Source organism: Chelonoidis abingdonii, chromosome 3, assembly GCF_003597395.2.
Source record: "Chelonoidis abingdonii isolate Lonesome George chromosome 3, CheloAbing_2.0, whole genome shotgun sequence".
Classification (NCBI taxonomy): Eukaryota; Metazoa; Chordata; order Testudines; family Testudinidae; genus Chelonoidis; species Chelonoidis abingdonii.
The window spans coordinates 112,223,376-112,244,298 of record NC_133771.1 but is presented as its reverse complement, the minus strand read 5'-3'; the positions used below and the strand labels follow the sequence as shown (position 1 = coordinate 112,244,298).

General features: G+C 43.9%; 1 protein-coding gene across 1 annotated transcript in view; it reads right to left on the bottom strand.

The window, feature by feature from the left end:
• Positions 1–2,533: 2,533 nt before the first annotated feature.
• VTA1 (vesicle trafficking 1) overlaps positions 2,534–20,923 on the bottom strand; it is a 76,171-nt gene continuing 57,781 nt past the window's right edge. The window contains exons 7-8 of the mRNA XM_032795012.2: positions 20,514–20,594; positions 2,534–3,835 (exon numbers count right to left, since the gene is read on the bottom strand). Of these exons, the coding sequence (XP_032650903.1) occupies positions 3,690–3,835; positions 20,514–20,594 (227 nt within the window). The 3' untranslated portion in view covers positions 2,534–3,689. The remainder of the gene's footprint in view (positions 3,836–20,513; positions 20,595–20,923) is intronic.

Genomic DNA, 20,923 nt, shown 5'->3' with positions numbered 1-20,923 from the left:
CCCTACAAGGAGACAGAGCCGTCCAACTACCGGCCAATAACCTGCCTCCCCCAAACATGAAAGTCTATCAGACATCATAGCTGCCAAGCTACAGTACCACATGGGCCAGTACATGAGCAACGCTCAGAAGGCATTGGGAACAACACCAGAGGCTCAAAACATCAGATTTGCTCATAGATAGAGCAGTCGCCCAACTCAAGGTCTAGACAGACCAATCTGAGCCAGCTGGATTGACTACAGGAAAGCCTATGACTCAATGCCGCACACGTGGATCTGTGAATGTCTGGCGCTATACAAAGTCAACAGGACACTAAGGACCTTCCTCAAGAACTCAATGGGACTATGAAGACAACACTGGAAGTCAACTCAAGGCAGCTTGCACAAGTGGCCATCAAGTGCGGCATATACCAAGGTGATGCACTGTCCCGCTGCTGTTCTGCATAGGCTTAAACCCCCTCAGCCCGATAATCACACGACTGGTACGGGTACAGTTCAGGAGTGGAACTACCATCAGCCACCTCCTCACATGGATGACATTAAGCGTATGCTAAAGAATGAACGAGGACATCGACTCGCTAATCCACGTGACGGGGATCTACAGTGAGGATATCGGGATGTCATTCGGGACTGGAGAAGTGTGGCCGGATGTAGTGAAGAGAGGGAAGGTAGTCAAGACTGAGGGGTGGAACTACCAGCGGGCCACATAGCAGACATACAGACCAGCTACAAGTACCTTGGCGTCCCACCGTCCCATGGAAACCATGATGAGGAGGCAAGGAAGCAGCACATTCAAGTATCACCAAAGATATGACAGGTCCTGAAGAGCCAGCTCAGTGGGAGGACAAGATCCACGCCATCAACATACCCTGCCGGTATGTGATGAGCTGGCCAAAGGAGGACATGAGGCTGCCGATGTGAACCCGGGAGCTCCTCACAATGCACGGAGGTTTCCACCCCAAGTCCAACACCCAGAGAAAGAACGCGCGGGCTTGGTCGGAGGCGTCAAAGCCACTGTCCTGGATGAAACCCAGAACATCCAGGAGTACCTCAGTAAGATGGCCCCAAAGATGAGCTGCTGAGAGAATGCCTGAGGCAGCAGCAGACATGGAGGAAGACCAAGCAGAAGAAGTGCCATGGCAAGACAAGACCCTGCATGGGATGTACCCTCGACAGATAGCTGAGGTGGCTGACTATGGGAAATCCTACGAGTGGCTGGAAAGGCTGGACTCAAAGACAGCACTGAGGCACTGATCGTAGCAGCACAGGAACAGGCACTGAGCACCAGATCCATTGAAGCAGGGGTCTACCACACTAGAAAGGACCCAAGGTGCAGACTGTGCAGAGAGGCCTCAGAGACAGTCCAACACATAGTGGCAGGATGTAAGATGCAGGCAGGACACATACACTGAACGGCACAACCAAGTGGCTGGCATTGTGTACAGGAACATCTGCACAGCGTATGGGCTAGACCCTCCCAGACACAGATGGAGATTCCACAGAAGGTTGTGGGAATAGCGGCTAAGATTCTGTGGGACTTCCAGATCCAGACGGACAGGCAGCTACTGGCCAATCAACCAGACATCATGGTAATAGACAAGGACCAGAAGACAGCAGTGGTGATAGATATAGCATGCCAAGTGACAGCAACATCAGGAAGAAGGAATATGAGAAGCTAGAGAGAGAAGTACCAGGGCCTGAAAGAGAACTCGGAGGATGTGGAAAGTGAAGGCCAAAGGGGTCCCAGTGGTGTAGGAGCACTCGGGGCTGTGACTCCTAAGCTGGGTGAGTGGCCCATACAGATCCCAGGAACAACATCAGAGCTCTCTGTCCAGAAGAGTGCAGTGCTAGGAACAGCTAAGATACTGCGCAGAACCCTCAAACTCCCAGGCCTCTGGTAGAGGACCCGAGGTTGAGGAAGACACATACCACCCATAGGGGTGAGAGGGGAATTTTCTTTTATATATAGAAGAATTTACCAGTAGTTTAGTATGATGGTGAGAAGGGCTTGTTCAGCAAGCTGAAGCATCTCTGACCTGCCTGAAGTACTATAATGAACCATGAGCTAATTGCAGAGAGCCACAGAAAGTTATTGTCACTAATGTTTCAGAATTGTTTGTTCTAAACTTGCAACAATGTCCCTTACACAGACAAACATTGTCTAAACTGGGATTCTATCCCACAGTGGGAAAATGTAAGAATGAACTTGTTTTATGTATGTATTTGTACTAGGTTAAAATGTTTAAGAATACATTACAAATGATCACACTACCATTTCAAACATGCTGTTGAACAGAGCTTGTCGTCTTAACTAGATGTGCTTTGCACACCAGATTTTACATACCATTAGGCTGCTTTTATGTACTTTAAATATCAGCTATATTTCCATCCCTGGAAAATAGCGTAGGCATGAACAGGAGTGCACATCTGATTTGGTATTTTGTAAAGAATAACGTCTATCAGGTTTCACTGGTATTCAAAGATGTATTATACAAATAGACAAACTCTATAGTGTACTCATTTAAGGCTTGTCATACTAATTTAAGAATCTTTTATTCATTTATTTTTATACAGCTTGGATGCAGTTTTAACAATCAATAGCTCCATAACTCCCCAAGACAGAGCTTATAAAGTGTTCAGAGTTCAAATTCCAAAATATTTTAATCAATTCTAGAATCCCCAGTGTCTCCACAAGAAAGTAAGCAGAGGAGGATACTCGGTTGCACTAACATTAGAGATGAACCTGACCTGCAAAGTTTGGATCTAAACAGACTATGAAGATGTCAAAGTCCAGATCTTTGGTTTAGGGGTCATTTGGCTGGTGAAAGAAATGGGGCAGCTGTGAAGCTTAAATCCACACTGTTAGGATCTGGGCTTTGGGCTCATCTCTGGTTAACGCTAGTACCACCTTCTTTTAACCATCCTTAATATATAAAATTTAAATTGCCCATGCAAAATGAGTAAGAATCAGTTACCAAAACCAATATGTAGCAGTTCACACACACGTGTGTTTTGGGGAGGAGGGGGAGGAAGGGGAGGAGCTTCTAAATGTCTTTGCCCAAAGCTTCAAAAAATGGACATTCCAGTACAATAAATTATCAATTAAATCTCAGTATTCTTCTCTTCAAACCTCCAACCTTTAACTTGGTCTCAGATAATACCAAAACGATACGACTTTTCTGGATGTACAGTAAGATCATTTCATGATCTATCTGGCCCCACACTCCTGGCATCTAAATTTCAGTAGAAAAGCCCTAATTTTTATTTCCAGTCCCAAAGCCATTTTTCATTTTAAATTTTATTAATAGTGATAAATTCAGATTCAATACCAGTAAAGCACATTACTTTGTTTTTTCAACATGGTAAAGATAGATTCTTTGTTTTTCCTTAAACATTCTAAATGTTGTAACATTAATTCTAACTCTTAAGCAGTGTTCAGAGTGCATTCTCCAGTATCTTGATCACATCACTGCATCCATATGTTTCCAGTTCCACTGTGTGGAAAATGAAAACTGGTTGAGCTTCCTGATTAGTGCTACATCAGGGATCTGATACTGAGAGACACAGATTTCATTGTCATGGTCAATGGTATTGAGCGCTTTCATGTAACTGTGTCCCCCTAATAGGCAGAAGGTAAAGTAATGGATTGTTAGTTCTTTAGGCAAAAGACATGAATCTGTTGGACAAAGGCGTCATTCTCTGCCTGTAGTCAGTAACTTGAGGGCCTTCTGTAGATTCTGCACAGCAGTGCTCACATCTTCATACTGCAAAGCACTGCCAGCATATTTGCAATATTTCTGAGCTCTGGCAAAGTCCTCTGGTGTCAAACGGACTTCCCCTGCAAAAACAAGATAATTAAAAAGTAAAAATATAAGAAAAATTCAGGCCGTAATCTCAGATCAAGCATAATGTTTTACTTAAAATGTTTGAAATTGTCTGTTTATATTAACAAAGAGCATGAGAAGAAGTGCTGGTTCTACTCCGTTATTTTTAAGTTCATTATTATGTATAATTCTCAGTTTCTTTCGTGTCATTCTATTATTATATGGGGACCTTCAAAATCTGGACATTTACGTGATCCAGTGCCTTTTATGAGTAAACCAATACTTTTGAGAAAGATCTGCCCTTTATCTGAGGTAGCTCAGAAGAGCTTTCACACTACAGTAAGTTAACTGTAATCATGTTACAACCTGCATGAAACAAGGACAGTGGCTTATGTGTTTATTGTGTAACTGCTTTACTCTCAGCACGGAATAATACACTCACAGTTGAAACCATTCTCTCCCTGTCTGTATAATCTTCCAGATACAGAAACATCCCCTATTGAGATATTTGTACAAATACTACATTTCCACTTTTACCTACTGAGAAACAAACTAAAGCATTTGTCCCAATATTATCAACATATCTGCAATATTTTCAGTCTTATGTAATCAGAGAAAGCAAGACTGTATTTTTTGTAATTCTGACAAACACCAGCCAAAAGCTCTCTCATAACAAACATTGATCTGTACAAACTTCTCAAACACACACACACGCTCCTACTTTTCAAAAAAATGTTGGAGACGTAAACCCTGATTCAGCAGACCAGCATGTGAATAGTTCCACTGATGTGCTTAAAGTTAAGCATATGCTTAAAAGCACTGCATCAAGGGCTTAACCAATGCAATGAAAGTTAAGGCTAAAGCCCATATAACCCATATAATTTAGGGCCAGATTCTGAAACCTGTACTCATAATGAATAGTATATTTTACCCTGTAAATAAGCCCACTTCTATCAATGCTACTCAAGATGAAAAATGGTGGTTGTTAGGGAACTACTTTGGCATATTCACCAGAAAATTTTTGTTAAAAAACGACATGCTATATTGGACGTTAATATGAATTATTATAAAATCACGGGCAATTTATAAGCAGCACCCATAATAACAGGTCATAATATTTTACTATTTAAAATGAATATTTATTTAGCATTCATTTCTTATATGATGGGGGTTTTAATAACAGAAAACTTGTTAACTCAGACGTTAACTTAATTCTTTGAATGTTTAAACATGAATATAAACATATTTTTATGAGTTTTATTGTGTACAGTTCTGTTCAGCTGGATCTCCTTTTCTGAAACTCACAAACTGTGTAGTTGCTGATATTATCTGTTTACTTCATAATCTCAGTTGTTTACTTATCAAGAAATATTTCTAAGTACCCATTATATTTCCTCATCCATTTTCCCACTTTTAGGCAGCTGACTTTGGGCAAATAAAAAAAATGGAAAGATAGTAAATATTAAAAACTAAATATCTTTGTTAATTTTCTAGTAAGAGCGAGGTATTAATTATTATTATTATTATTCCATTTCACCAGGAAAATACATTTTATGGTTGTTGTATTCTGTTTAAAGAAGTTAAATCTACAGACAGATTTTTGGTTTGTCAATTGGTAAAAATAATTTAGTGGACAAAATCTATATACAATTTTTAAAGCTTGTTTTAAAATTTTTAACTTCAGTTTAACCTTATCTGGATCTGATTCATATGTCCTGGATGAATAATTACCAATGATTTTTCAGATGACTAAGTTAAATAATGATTTAAGTATCTATATTACTATAGATGGACAACATATCAGCCAATCAAAGCAAATTATAAATTAAATTCTTTTGGGTTCAATTTTGTTATATGGCAAGAAGTTAGCATATACAAAACAGCCAAATCCAAATGATAATTACCACTGTTGTACAGTGCGGAAACATTTAGTATCGTTGAGATTCACCGGTAAAAGCATGTCAGTGAAACAACCAGCCATCCAAAACAAACAGCATATGACCAGGAAAGAAGTTCTGGAGATTTAATTTTATCCAGAATGAAAATACACTTCATACCTGCACCTACTTTCATCTTCAAAATATAAAGCCTGAGACAGAATAGCTGTTGAATAGTCTGCCATCTGGCACCTGTCAAACCTGTAAGATTACTGTATGATGGCAGTGTACTTTAGTGAATCAGATGAGCCAGTTTACACCTTTTTAAAAAATATACTTGTACATACATAGTATGTATACATTTGTCCATATTTCATAGCCCAAGTGACATTTAACTGAGTCAAACCAGTTGGGCTGAATTCCATCACCACACTAGGCTATACGTATGAAAAGTAAAAGAAGAACAAGTTCTCCTTAGACATTTTTTCCTTCATATTATGATGCCAAAAGAAACTAGAATGTCATTCTTTAGAAAATAGACAAGGCATCATTCCAGTATTCAACTAATTTACTGGAAGAAAGCCTAAATTAACCAACCTAATCTTATTTTTACAGCACCAGCTCTATTAATGTTTTGTTGGCATAAAGTCTTATTTTTTATGACGCCTCCTTCAGATACCACCATATCAACACTTTAGGAAAAGGTTCTAGCAATTTTAATTTATAAACCAAAGTTTACCCAATAAGGGCCTCATCCTATATGGTGCCGAGCAGTCTCAGCTCCTATTAAAGTCAGCAGCTCACAATGGAGAAAGAGTATAGAAAAATGTCAACTGTAATTTTCCTGAAATACTTTAATAAAGTATCTACTTGGAAATGATGTGGAGAAAAACTACAATATTTGTAGTTATTTCAAAGCTGTCATTTAGATGGCCTGTCCATTTAGTAACTAATTAATTTCAACCTATATAATTTAAAGGCAAGAAAAATATTGACACATGGGAACAGCTATGTGGTACTAATCCTGAAACAAACTGGACTCTGTATTAATCCAAAAATAATATTAGTATAGTAGTTGTATTCATTACTGAAATTTGATAGTCATTTGCAATCCAAAGCTAACTTCCACCAGCTATGATTCTTTCAGCTCAGCAATTAGAAACATGATGCAAAAATTGAAGAGCATTTTGAGGAGGGTTAAGAAAATCATGTAGTGAGAAAGGAAAGCAGTTTTTGAAAGAAAAACAATTGATATTTTACACAATATACGATTTATTTAATTTAAATTGCTACTCAAAACTTGGACAAATTTAAATAAATTGGTTTAAAAACCACACTTTTAATGAAACCAGTGCACTGTGTGTGCAGGCAACCCCTTAGATATCATCTACCGAAAATCAAAGCAGTGACGGTAATTAAAATTATTAGTATGTGTTAGCAGTGCTTTAATCATTCTTTAAATATATGAACAATGCACTAATTGGAACCAAAATTATTTAAAGGAGTGAAAGTTTGTTTTCCTATTAAAAAGGAACAGTCAAGATATTCAAAATGTAACTAAACTGAATTTATTTTTAATATATCATTTAAATTAAAAGATTCATAGATTTCAAGGCCAGAAAAGACCACTGTGATCATCTAACCCTGTATAACATAGACCACAGAACTTCCCCAAAATAATTCCTCCTAGAACATATCTGTTTTAAAACCAAAAAAAAATAGTTACCTCCCTTTTGTAACTGTTGTTCCTTGAGATGAGTTGCTCACGTCCATTCCATTCTAGGTGTGTGCGCACTCACGTGCGCGGCTGTCAGAGATTTTTGCCTTAACGGTACCTGTAGAGCCAGCTGTGGCACCCTCTAGAGTGCTGCGCTCATGCTGCAATATATCAGGCACCACCGACCCATGGCCTCTCAGTTCCTTCTTGCCAATAACTTCAACAGAGGGGCAGGAGGGCGAGTAGTTGAATGGACATGAGCAACACACTTCAAAGAACAGCAGCTATGAAAAGGAGGTAACCGTTTTTTCTTCTTCGAGTGCTCGCTCAGGTCAATTCCATTCTAGGTGACTCGCAAGCAGTATCAATGAAGGTGGGCTTGGAGTTCACAGTCATGCAGCTGGTAGCACATTCTGCCAATGCCAGTGTCGTCTCGCGCCTGCTGAGTCAGTGCACATGCGACACGAATGTATGAACGGACGACCAGATGGTGGCCAGACAAATTTCTTGAATAGACATCTGTGCCAGGAAGGCCGCTGAAGATGCTTGCACTCTAGTGGAATGAGCTGTCATGATTGCCAGTGGAGGCACCTTTGCCAGCTTGTAGCAGTAGCGGATGCAGGCCATGATCCAAGACGAGATTCTCTGGCTGATACCAGGCAACACTTCATCCTGTCTGTGACAGCAATGAATAATTGCGTTGACTTACGGAATGGCTATCAATAAGAAGGCCAGAGCCTGTCTGACATCTAGAGTATGCAAGCTGTGTGTCTCTTCTGATGCATGAGGGTTTGGACAGAGGACTGGTAAGTAAATGTCTTGGCCAGTGTGGAACTGAGAAATGACCATGGGCAGAAAAGCCGGATGCGGACGCAGCTGGACTTTGTCCTTGCAGAAGACCGTATAAGGCGGCTACGACATGAGTGCCCTGATCGGACACTCGCCGGGCTGAAGTTATAGCGACCAAGGATACCTTCCAGTAGAGAAGCAGAAGGGAGTAGGAAGCTAAGGGTTCAAAAAGGGGGACCCATGAGCTTTGAAAGCACAAGATTCAGGTCCCGCAGCGGGACCAGGTCCCGGACATGCAGGTACAGGTGCTCTAGATCTTTCAGAAACCACACCGTCATGGGATGGGTGAAGATCGACCTGCCCTGAATCAGATGGCAGGACGCTGAAAGGGCCTCCAGGTGTACCTTGACCGAAGACAACGACAAGCCTTTGATAGATAAAATGATTCATGCTTTGCTGTTTTTTGTGAAATGATTCTATGGCCTGCTTTCATAACCTATGGCAAACATTGCTAAGTACTTTGGTCAAAAAGAACAACGTGGAATGTTTAGAGTGTATCGACAGGCAAATAGACCTATGTACAGGCAAATATACCTATGTACCCCACATCGCAAACCCCTGGAAAATATGCTGTGACAGTGTGGTCTGATATGATGTAAATAATGGTATATATATGTCCTAACTGCTATGCCTCGGGGTGTCACTCCTCTGGCATTAGTCGGGGAGGGCACCCGTCCAGCTGGTCGTCTAATAAAGGTCTGGATAAAACTCAGTCTCGTTCTCTGTGCCTCCTTGGAGTAATTGACTAGCTCCGGGGAGAACGAGCCCATTTGGCTAACACCTTGAAGCTTAAAATGCAAATAGTCCAGGATGTTCTGCAGTGGGGACTCTTCAGGACCAATGTGCTTGTCCGAGGCTCAACATGTGAAGTGCTTCCACTTTGCTACAAAGCCCTGGTGGAAGGTTTCCTGCTGAGCAGCAGGACCTGTTGGACTTCAGCAGAGTACTCCCACACTCCCGTTCACTTAGCCATGCAGCAGTCATGCTGTCAGGTGCAGCGACACCATGTTCGGGTGCAGCAGATTGCCATGGTTCTGGGACAACAGATCCAGCTGGAGAGGTAACTGCAGTGGGTCGGTCACCAAAAGCATGCCAAACCAGTGTTGGTGAGGCCACACCAGGACTATCAGGATGACAGACACTTTATCTTGCTTTATCTTTAGCAGGACACTGTGGATAAGCAGCACCAGTAGAAAGGTGTACATCAGCGTTCCTAACCATGGAATCAGGAAGGCATCCGACAGGGATCCTTTATCGCTGCCATTCAGAGAACAGAGTATGTGGCACTTTCTGTTCCGTCTGGATGCAAACAGGTCCACCTGGGGAGTCCCCCACCTTCAGAAGATCAGGCTGACCACCTCCGGATGGAGGGACCATTCATGGTGAGATGAGAAGGTCTTGCTGAGGTGATCTGCGAGGACATTCTTGGTTCCAGGTAGGTGGGCGGTTAGCAGACGGATGGATGCCACATGCAAAAGTTCCAGAGACTGACTGCCTCCTGACACAGGGCCAAAGACTTGGCACCACCTTGTCTGTTGATGTAATACATTGTGGCCATATTGTCTGTGAGGATCTCCACCACCTTGCTTCTCAGGTGGGGCAAGAATGCCTGGCAGGCCAGGTACACTGCCTTGAGCTCCCTGACATTGATATGAAGGGCTATATCACGCTGCATCCAGCAGCCCTGGGTGTTGAACTAGCCCAGGCGGGTCCCCCAGCCCAGGTCCGATGCGTCCGAGACCAGGGTGAGTGACGGTGCTGGAGACACAAAGGGAACTCGTTGCAACACTGGCTTGGGGTCTAGCCAGCAGTCCATGGATGAGAGGATGTGGTTTGGTACCATGATCACTCAGTCCAGGGGATACCTGTGCAAACCATTGCCAGCCACTTCTGCAGGGGTCGCAAATGAGGCTGGGTGTGACTGACCACATACGTGCATGATGCCATGTGGCACATCAGTCGCAGTCATGATGTCCATGATGATTGGATGCCTCCTTATATGGGCTATGAGATCCGACATGGCCTGCAAGCATTCTTCTGGAAGGAAGGCTCTGGCTTGTGAGGAGTCAAAAACCACTCTGATAAACTCTAGGTGCTGGACAGGTGTTAATGTGAACTTTGCTATGTTTATTAACAGGCCCAGGTCACTACAGGTGGAACGCACCAGATCGAGGCTTCTTGGCATCTGCTCCGGAGACCTGCCCTTGATAAGCCAGTTGTCGAGATACAAAAAGATCTGGACCCCCCAATGTCTGAGGTAAGCTGCTACTGGCATCACGCATTTCATGAAAACCCCGGGGGCCGAGGACAGGCCCAAGGGTATCCCTGTGATCTGGAAGTGGCCCCTGTCCATTATAAAATGCAGGAAATGTTTGTGTTCCAGGAATAGAGAGACATGGAAGTAAGTGTCCTTAAAACTGAGAGAGGTATATCAGTCCCCCAGATCCAGAGAGGGAATAATGGAGACCAGGGAGACCATGCGGAACTTCAATTTCTTGAGAGACTTGTTGAGGCCACGCAGACCCAGGATGGGTCTGAGGCCCCCCTGGGCCTTTGAGATTAGTAAGTACTGGAATCCTCTTCCTTCCATTTCCCAAGGAACCACCTCCACAGCTCCCAACTGCTGGAGCTTGTTGACCTCCTGAACCAGGAGTTGCTCATGAAAGGGGTCTCTGCAGAAAAACAGGGAAGCAGGGGGGAGGGAAGGAGGGGTATCCAAAAACTGCAAGATATAGCTTTGAGCTACTATATCCAGGAGCCTGCGGTCCGATGTTACCTGCGACTAGGCCTAGTGGTAAGCACAAAGGCAGTTGAGGAAAAGATGGGCAGGATCCGGCTGGATGAGTGGGGCATCGCTGTCGAGCGCACCTGTCATAAATAGATAGCTAAGGGTTAATGTTTCTTTTACCTGTAAAGGGTTAACAAAGGGAACCAAACACCTGACCAGAGGACCAATCAGGAAACCGGATTTTTCAAAGTCAGGGAGGGAATTTTTGGGGTCCGAGTCTTTTGTCTGTCTCTCAGCTATGAGAAGGTTCTTTCTATCTTCTAATCTTCTGTTTCCAAATTGTAAGTACAGGTAGAAAAACAATATAGGCTTTTATGTTGTTTTGGGTGTATTTACATGTGTGTAGCTTGCTGGAATGTTTCAAATTGGATATCTTTTTGAATCAGACTGTTTATTCATTTTTTTCTTTTAAGCAATTGATCCTGTATTATTGTCATCTTGATACAGAGAAATTTTAATATCTTTTTTCTTTCTTTTTTTTATATAAAGTTTTCTTTTTAAGACTTGTTTGAGTTTTTCTCTCTGGGTAGGCTAAGGAACAAGGGGAGGGAATTCTCTTTGTGTTAGATCTACGGAGGATAAGCTCTGCAGCACCAGGGAATTGGTTGGAAGGGGAAAGAGAGATAGAATCATTTCTGTTTCCTTGTATTTGGGGTTTGTCTCTTTGTGGAATAAAGGAGACATGCTTCTTGGTATTGTGATGTAAAGAGATTGCATCAATACTCTCAGGTTAGCCCAGAGAGGAAAGTCTGGGTGGGAGAGAGAGAGGGGGAAGGGAAGTGGGTCATTTCCCTTTGTTGTAGGCTCAGGGCTTCTGAGTCTTGGGGTCCCCCAAAGAAGGTTTGGGGAGACCAGAGGGGGCCAAAACCCTGGAATTTTTGGATGGTGGCAGCGAGATCAAAGCTAAGCTGGTAATTAAGCTTACAAGGGTTCATGCTAAGCACCCAGCTTTTGGACACTAAGGTCCAGATTTGGGAAAGATGCTTATGATAGCACCCACAAAACAATTGCTTTTGGCCGCCCTGACGTTGGCGGGTCCGGGCTGGGCAGGCGACCGGGAGGAAGAAGGGCGGTGACAGCTAAACTGAGTGTCCCTTCTTGCAGATCCCTGCTGGGCTTGTCAAAGCCTTGATGGAGGCAGAGGCCAGAATGGCTTTCTGGCACTCTGCAGGGTATGTATGCCCAACAAGTGAAGGGTAGTCTTAGTGTCCTTCAACCCATGTAGCCTGGTGTCTGTCTGATCAGAGAACAGTCCAACTCTGTCAAAGGGGAGGTCCTGAATCGAGGTCTGCATCTCCTGGGAGAGGCCCACTGTTTGGAGCCAGAAGCTGCATTGCATGACCACAGCCGATGTGACCACCCACGCTGCCAAGTCCCATGCCATTTGCAGGGAGCATCTGGCTGCTGCGGTACTGACCTCTACCAGGGTGCCAAACTCTTGAGCCTCACCCTGAGGAATGGAATCCTGGAACTTTATAAGACTGTGCCAAAGACTGAACTTGTATTGGCCAAGCAGGACCTGATGGTTCGCCACCTGGAATTGTAGGCTCTCTGTTGAATAAATTTTTCTGCCAAATAAACTGAGTTTTTTGACTTCTTTAATTTTGGGAGTAGAAACAGTGGGAACCTGCTTTTCCTTTTCACTGGCTGCAGATACAACCAGCGAGCCTGAAGGTGGGCGAGTATAAAGGTAGTTGAAGCCTTTGGCTGGCACAAAGTATTTTTTCTCAGCCTGTTTCGAGGTGGGCAGGAAGGAGTCTGGATAGTGACTTGGCAATCTTGAGGACCCTATCATGTACGGGCAGGGTGACCCAGGTGGGCATGGAAGCCGAGAGGACATTGAAAAGGGTGTCCTCCTGCTTCACCATCTCCTGCACCTCAAGCCCCTAGTTCTCAGTCACCTGCTGGAGAAGGGCTTGATGCTCCCTAAAGTTATCTGGTGGGGGCGAGCCCTGGAAGGTCCTGCGACTGCCTCATCTAGGGAAGATGAGGAAGACTTGGTTTCCAGTGGAGGCGCTGAGGGCTCAGCCATCGCTGGAGAGGCAAGTTTAGGGGTGGATACGGGATCCTCTACCCCAACCTCAGAATGGGCTTCCAGTACTGAGGCCGGTGCCAGTGGGGCTGCCGTTTGTTGTGCCGACATGGCCTATGAGGAGTGATGCGAAGGGGGCATCGTCATCGCTGAATGCCCCATGCTCCCCAATATGACAACTGTATTGGCCACTGGCCTTGCTGTCACTGCGGTGCCATGGGTGATGGAGCAGGCTCCAGTGCCCAATCCTGTTGCTGAGACTGAGGCAGTGGGCTTAACTGGGCCTCTGTGCCAGAGGAACCACCTTCTGGTGACCTGGGAGAAGCCATCGACGCCTGAGTCTGTTTACTGGTCACGGCTACCAGTGATCACTGGCCAGGTGTAACTGACCAATGACTGTACTGGGGAGAGTGATGCCGGTGCCGGGGGAGACTGGCAATAAGATGGGGAGCGTTCCCATGACCCTGGGAGGCGGGTAAAAGGGGAGCAGAGGTCTCAGCGTGCTGCTCCTGCCTGCAAGCATCATCCTCGCAGCTGCCATTGGCTGGGAATGGGGAACTGTGGCCAATGGGAGTTGCGAGGGCGGTGCCTACAGAGAGGGGCAGTGCACAGAGCCACATGCCTCCCCCAGGGGCCACAGAGGTGTGCTGGCCCCTTTCAGGAGCGGCGTGGGGCTGGAGCCGCCCAAAGTAAGTGCCGCCCTCTTCAATGGGCAGATTCTGAATAGTTCTTCCATCGCCCAACCTGCAGCCTCCCGGATCCAGCCCCCCATATTCTCTCCTGCACTGCAAGCCCCAGCTCTGAGCCCCATTCCAGAGCCAGTCCTCTATCTCCTTTTGCACCCCAAGCCCCTGCCCCAGCCCTGAGCTCCAGCTCAGAGCCTGCACCCTGTACTCCCTCCTGGAGCCAGCACTCCATACCCTCTGGGGGCAGGAGGGGACTCCAGGCTTGGGCAAACTCCCTCCCAGAGTTTGCACCCTTCACCTCCTCCTCCACCTCAAGCCCCAGCCCTAAGCCCTATACCCCCTCCTGCACCCCGTACCAGAGCCAGCCCCCAATACCGCCTCCTGCATCCCAAGCAATATTATCAATAATGGTAATATTACCATATCAACCAACAAAGAACTTGGAGTGTTCAACCAGCTGTATCGGGTTAATGTGGCTTTCCCATTGAAGATTTTTTGCCAAAGTGGGCCCCATTTCAAAAACAGTGAACAGCACTGCTCTAAGCAATGGAGATTGGCGTTTATTGTCTGGTGACCAATGGTGTTCCTCCACCCCAGGAGGGGACTTAACTGTAGGCTTGCCCTCTTGAGGAGACTTAGCCTGTTCCTGTGGCACTGAAGACGTCATAAGAGCAGGTGGAGACCTGTGCACTCTCTGCGCCTGGGCTTGGGATGACGATGGTGCAGGCAGCGTTGCGGGTCCCATTCTGCTCCCAGGAGTCGGTGGTGGATCTTTAAGGGGGCTAAGAGCCCCAGTCGTGGAGGCACACTTGCGTGGCTCTGGAGAAGGCTGGCGGGCAGGACCGGGTCCTTTGCTGGATGACCCCTGGGCCTTCTTGCTCGGTTCTGGGGAGCGCTTTTTAACCTTCTTCTTCGGTATCAGCATTGGCTAATGGTGCCGGGAAGAGCCAGGTGCTGGGGGCACGCTGCACACGGAGGCCAAGGTGCTCAGTGTGGCCTGTGTGGAAGGCTCCGAAGCCAGGCAGAGAGCAGACTCCATCAGGAGAGCCCTGAGGCGAATATTCCTCTCCTTTTGGGTGTGGGGCTGAAAGTTCTTGCAGATCTGGCAATGCTCCTTGATGTGTGACTCCCCCAAGCATTTAAGGCAGCTGTTATGGGGGTCACCCACAGGCATAGCCCTGCTGCAGTCCAGGCAAGGCTTAAACCCAGGAGCACGGGGCATGTCTGGCTTAGGGCAAAGTTCCTGCTGGGACCCTATTAACTAACTAACACTTAACAACTACTTAACACTATCAACAATGTACATGAGGCCCGAAGGCATGGAGTCCAAGGGAAGAAAACCGTTAGCTCTTGTCAAGCAAGATAGATGCTCTGACTGACAATCATGGGTGATAAGAAGAAACTGAGAGGGCGTGGACTGATGGTGGCTGATATACTGCAGCATGAATGCAGCACTCTAAAGGGCGCCACAGCCAGCCCTACGGGTACTGCTAAAGCTTAAATCTGACAGCCGTGCACATGGGTGCACACACACCTAGAATGGAATCGATGTGAGCAAGCACTCAAAGAAGAAAAAAAATTCCAATCTTGATTTAAAAATTGCCAGTAATGGAGAACCTACCATAACTCTTGGTAAATTGTTCCATTTTGTTCATTACTCTCAGTGTTAAAAATGTATGTCATATTTCCTGTCTGAATTTGTCTAGCTTCAACTTCCAGCCACTGGATCATGTTATACCTTTCTCTGCTAGATCAGAGAGAGCGCCCATTTGTTCCCCTGTAGGTTCATATAGACTGTAAACAAGTCACTCTTTAACCTCCTCCTTGTTCAGCTAAATTGACAGAGCTCGTTGTCTAATTCTTTAATCAAACTTGTGGCTTTTCTCTGAATCCTCTCCAATTTATCCGCATCCTTCTTGAATGGTGGGCACCAGAATTAGACACGGTATTCTGGCAGCAGTCACAACAGTGCCAAAGTAACCTCTCTACTCTTCCTTGAGATTCCCGTTTATGCACCCAAGGATTCCATTATCCCTTTTGCCACAGCGTCACACTGGGAACTCATGTTCAGCTGATTTCCACCACAACTCCCTAATCTTTATTTTTTCTCCTCAGAGTTACTGCTTCTCAGGATAATGTCCCCCATCATGTAAGTATAGCCTACATGCTTTCTTCCTAGATGTATTTATTTACATTTAGCCATCTTAAATGTGTAATTATTATTTCTATTTCATGGGCGGAAAACCAAAACAGTTATTAATTCCAAATATGATCACTTGTACAACAAGAAGGTACAGGTGGCTTCACTACACTAAGCCATTGGCAAAAAAAGCTTATGGGAGCATACAAAGTTTACATAAAACATCATGTACCCTGTGAATAAATTTAATGAAATTTAGTGCTAACAAAAACAATGACTAAACTGTATTGAACTAATGCATGCAGGTGGTGTACAAAGTTGCTACACAGTTCTGGCTTATTTGTACCATGAAACTGTCAACCAGTTGAGCGATGCTTGACTGTAGGAGTCAGAACTTTCACAGACACTAAGCTACGTCTACACTACCACTTATGTCAGTATAACTTATGTCACTCAGTAGTGTGAAAAAGCCACCCCCATGAGCGACGTAAGTTATACTGACCTAAGCGTCGGTGTGGACAGAGCTATGTTGGCGGGGGAGAGTTTCCCACCAACATAGCTAGCACTCGTTATGGGGGCTGGAGTAATTAGCCTGAAAGGAGAGCTCTTTCCCATCGGCTTAGAGTGGCTACATTTGAGAGCTTACAGCAGCTGTAAGATCTCTAATGTAGCCATAGCTAAGAGACTGAGGCTCACTCCTGCGTTTTGGGAAAATTGCACGGGGGAGCTAGACAAACACTCTAGCTGGGCGGAGCAGAAGCAGCCAAAGCAGGGACCCCTGGACATTCAGAGAATTTTCTGCAGTTTTGAACTGCAACTCTGATCTGTGCTGATTGGTAGTTTGTGCCAACCCTCTCCACGCGCCTTACACTCCCTCAGTTTCACTCCATACCTAACCCCTCCATCACTTCCCTTCCCTTTAGCTTATCCCCACTTAAATAAATAGATCCAACCCGTCTCTTCCCCCTCCCCAAAGAGTGGCACAAACATGATATTTTCATTTGCTGCCATCACAGTTTTCACTGGGAGGTCACTCTGTCAGAGCATGAATTACAACGGCAGGCTGAGGGAAGCAGGGAGGCAAAGTGAAGGCTAAGTCTTGTTCCTTGAGGGCTGGTTGCAGTTCCCTGCGGGCTGTGTGCACCATCTTATCTGCTAAGGCAATTATGTGGAGTGAGCTGGGACAGGAGCCCCAGTCTACATGGCCATAGAGTTGGAATATCTGACAACTGAGATTCTTGAGATGACATGCAACACTGGAGGAAACCAGCATCATCCTGTTACCTGCAGCTCATCATCTGTAACAACCAAGGAGCTCAACAAGCTGCTGGGGAAAGTAACAGTCGCTCAAGGGATGTCCTGCTCTACATCCAGGTTGTGCTGCTGCCCAAGAAAACAAAGCCGCAAAGCCAGGAGCAAATAAAAATGACCAAAAAAAAAATGATGAACTTTTCTGTTTGTGAGTTTGTGTACCCCTGGCACTACCCTGTATCTGTCTCATCTGTTTAGACTGCAAGCTCTTCAGGAGAAGAAACATCTACTACTCTGTTTGTTCAATGCCTAACACAGTGGGGTCCCATTCTTGATTGGCCTTTAAGCACTATTGTAATAAACCTGATTAATAAATATGACAATTACCACATGACTCACTTTGGACAAACTAAAAGCAATACTTATTTCTTCTCTCTTTATTTCCTTCAGTAAGACACCCACTCCTCTTCTCCAATTATAAACAACCAACCAAAGAACCACCACCTATATTTTCTTTTAAAATAAAAGGAGGTGCTCAGAGAGCCTTGGCATGAGCATGCTGAGCACCCTGTGGAGCAGCATGCAAACCAAAGCCTGCCCGTGCTGCAAGGGACGGGTTCTTATCTGTGGAGAGGCAATGCATGTGCCACAGACAAGTGCTTGGCTTTGCAGCTGTTCAGAGAGGAAAATTCAGAGGTTACCTCTCTGTCTGCGTGAGGTGGGGATATCATGGGTTGGCTAGGCCAGCTTTTAGAAGTGTCCCTTTACCAGCAGAGATGTCTGTGTTCAGAGCCACAGGGCACCTGCCCATCTCTACAGGTTGCCCTCTGGTTCCTGTCTGTGCAGATGGCATCAATGCCTGCAACCAGTTGGCATAGGGGAATTTAGTGGTGGTGACTGGGATGGGTGGACATGACTTCCACACACACTTCCTATATCCTTAATTGCATATCTGCAGGGGGTGTGGCATCACACCCTGACTCTGCCAACTGGCATGATCTCTGTGCACTCATGCAGAGCTGAGTGCACGCAGATCATCTCCACTACTTCTGTATCAGGAGCAACTGGGGATCTGCAAGTGGGGATCCACATCACAAGGTTACCTCATTCTGCTCAGCATTGTGGCAGATCCCATCCACATGGCAGTGCTACTCTTTATCCCAGTGGAGGATCAAGACCATGCTGAGATGATTTGGAAAGCGGACATGAGAATACCTAAATGAGGATGGATCAATTTAATCAGGACATGCAATGCCCATTACTAGCCCAGTGCTGAATGTTTCTGTAGTAGAGGTTGCCGGCCATTCTGAACTGCATCACATGTAGGGGGACTCCACAGAGATTCAAATTCCTTTTTATTTTTATCTTAATTCAGCACTTGAACTCAGGCTCCCAGAGATAAGAGGACAGCGGGCTGTTAACGTGTAAGAATAAATAATGCCCTGTGATTTAGGCTAAATGGCTTATGAAACCTTTTCAGCAGCTCAAAATTTACTTACACACACACACACACTTTAATCACACTGCCATGTTTTTGTACTCAACAATAGGAGCAACTGTAACCAGAAATGCTACATTATATGGTATTTAGAATTACTAAGAGACATGCCTTTTATTCTCTAAGAAAATATGGAAGACTAATTAATTAATGAACTCCTACTCATCTGCAATCTTTTGAAGACATTTCCTATCACTGAAATTTGCTTTTTAAACATCAATATGGCATTGTTACGTAGCATCCTCATGCGACAACATGCTCAAGTGAGGCTGAAATACGAAATTCCAGTTAATGCCTTTTAATTCATTATACTTACGCTTGGCAGAATTTGATATTTTAATGTAATTTTGATGGATGAAATCAATGTTTATTTTCAAGCTTTTTTTATTTTTATCAATTTAAGTTTGCACCGATGTGAGAAATTAATGGGGGATCAAATAATAATTTTTAATGACAGTAGACCCTGATTTCCAAAAAAAAAGCTTTAATATTGTTAAAACAAAAATTGTCAAATCACATCAAAATATACAAAGTAAGCACCCTTAAATCAAACTCCAATAAGTTCTCAAGCAGCATTTTTTTTTTTACTTTGCTTATCTATAGATTTAGATTATTATTGATGGTAATTTTTTTTGTCAGTTTGTAGATTGTAGATTGATATTTCCTGACACTTATCAACAAAAATCAAATCCTTCGAAGCCTAATTATACTCAAAGAGAAGACTGCTAAGGAGCCTTTTAATATCTCAAAGAAAAAATGTATTTTAATTAATAATGTACTACACAATCTTTAATGAGGTCTCTTAGTTTCCTGAGTTACAGTTTCAAAATTATACCAGTCACACAGAAACACTAACTAACTTTTACAAAGCAACATATCTTGGTACCACCTCACTTTTGCAATGGAAAACTCTGGCAGAAAGGTTAATGGACTTGTTCAATGGAGTGTCAGTGCTAGAAGGATTCTGGGTTCTAGTCAGACCACACCTTTCTCAGAGTATGGTTTCTCGCTAAGGTTAGATCATATGTATATACAGAGAGAACAATGAACTTATGAACAGAGAAATAGTATGGCAATGGGTGCAAATATAACACCACAGACAGATGGCAATATAGAAGTAAACATATTTTGGATTCAAAGCAAACTTTGGCTAAGTGATCGATAATTACAAATAGGCATTATATTAAGTTAGCTCATTTCATACAGGGATTATTTACAACTGACGTGCTGTCTCTGGCATGGAATGCAACAGGTATTCTACAGCAGAGGCACTGCAGAAATGTCTTTTTTGTGTGATTATTTTAGGAAGGAATTGAATAATAACTTAAATTGACCCTGTGAGGGCTATTTTAGGTAGGTGAAATGTTCAATGATTACCCAAGATGGAATTTAGCCACACCATGAGAATCATCATTTTTACTGAATTGGATGGTTCTAAATCTCATTTGAAAAATAGCAGCACAGAGTCCCTATCACAATAATAGTTCATTAGTTCAATACCAATTCAGAAGATCAGTGTTACCTACCCAATCATCCAATTCTACTTTTTGCAGCACCTGGGCTTTTCAGAAACATGGTTCTAAGTACAGACCATGTTTTGGTTAGCTAGGGGATTTAATGAGGTAATAGCTAAAAGTTACACATGAGGGTATTAACAGTTTAAAAACTGTTTGCATTTCATTAGCACTCTGAAAGATGATGTCATCAAGCACAGAAAGGTAGTCCCTACCCCAAAGAGCAATACTCTTTATTTGTGAATTGTCAACATTACTTACATTTTATTCTGTTTCTCCTCAAACTATTTTTTTGTGAAAAGTAAGTCATAAGCAAAAACATAAAATGTCGTTGCCTTACCTGCAGATTGAGCATTGTAAAGAGAAGGATCTACCGCTGGGATGTTCTGTGGAGTGGGTTGAATGGTATTACTTGTTACACCTGCAAATCAGCAAAATAATAGTGGAATTACACTATGTTACTCTTAATTATAGACTTAAAAAGCAAGTTGTTAACAGGAGGTTTTATTGCATTACTTACAGTATTAATAATCCCGACCTGGCTTTTATCGGAAATAACTGAGACTGAAGGAAACTTTAGGAGAACTTCAGAAACATTTATAAAATACTTCTGAAAAATAATTTGTTGGCTACAAATGTTCAAATATTTCTACATAACATCTTTCATTAAGACGTATTCAAGAAAGCTACTGCAGTACAGTATTTCATAGAACTAACATAAACAGATACGGAAAAGTTGGTGTGAAAAAA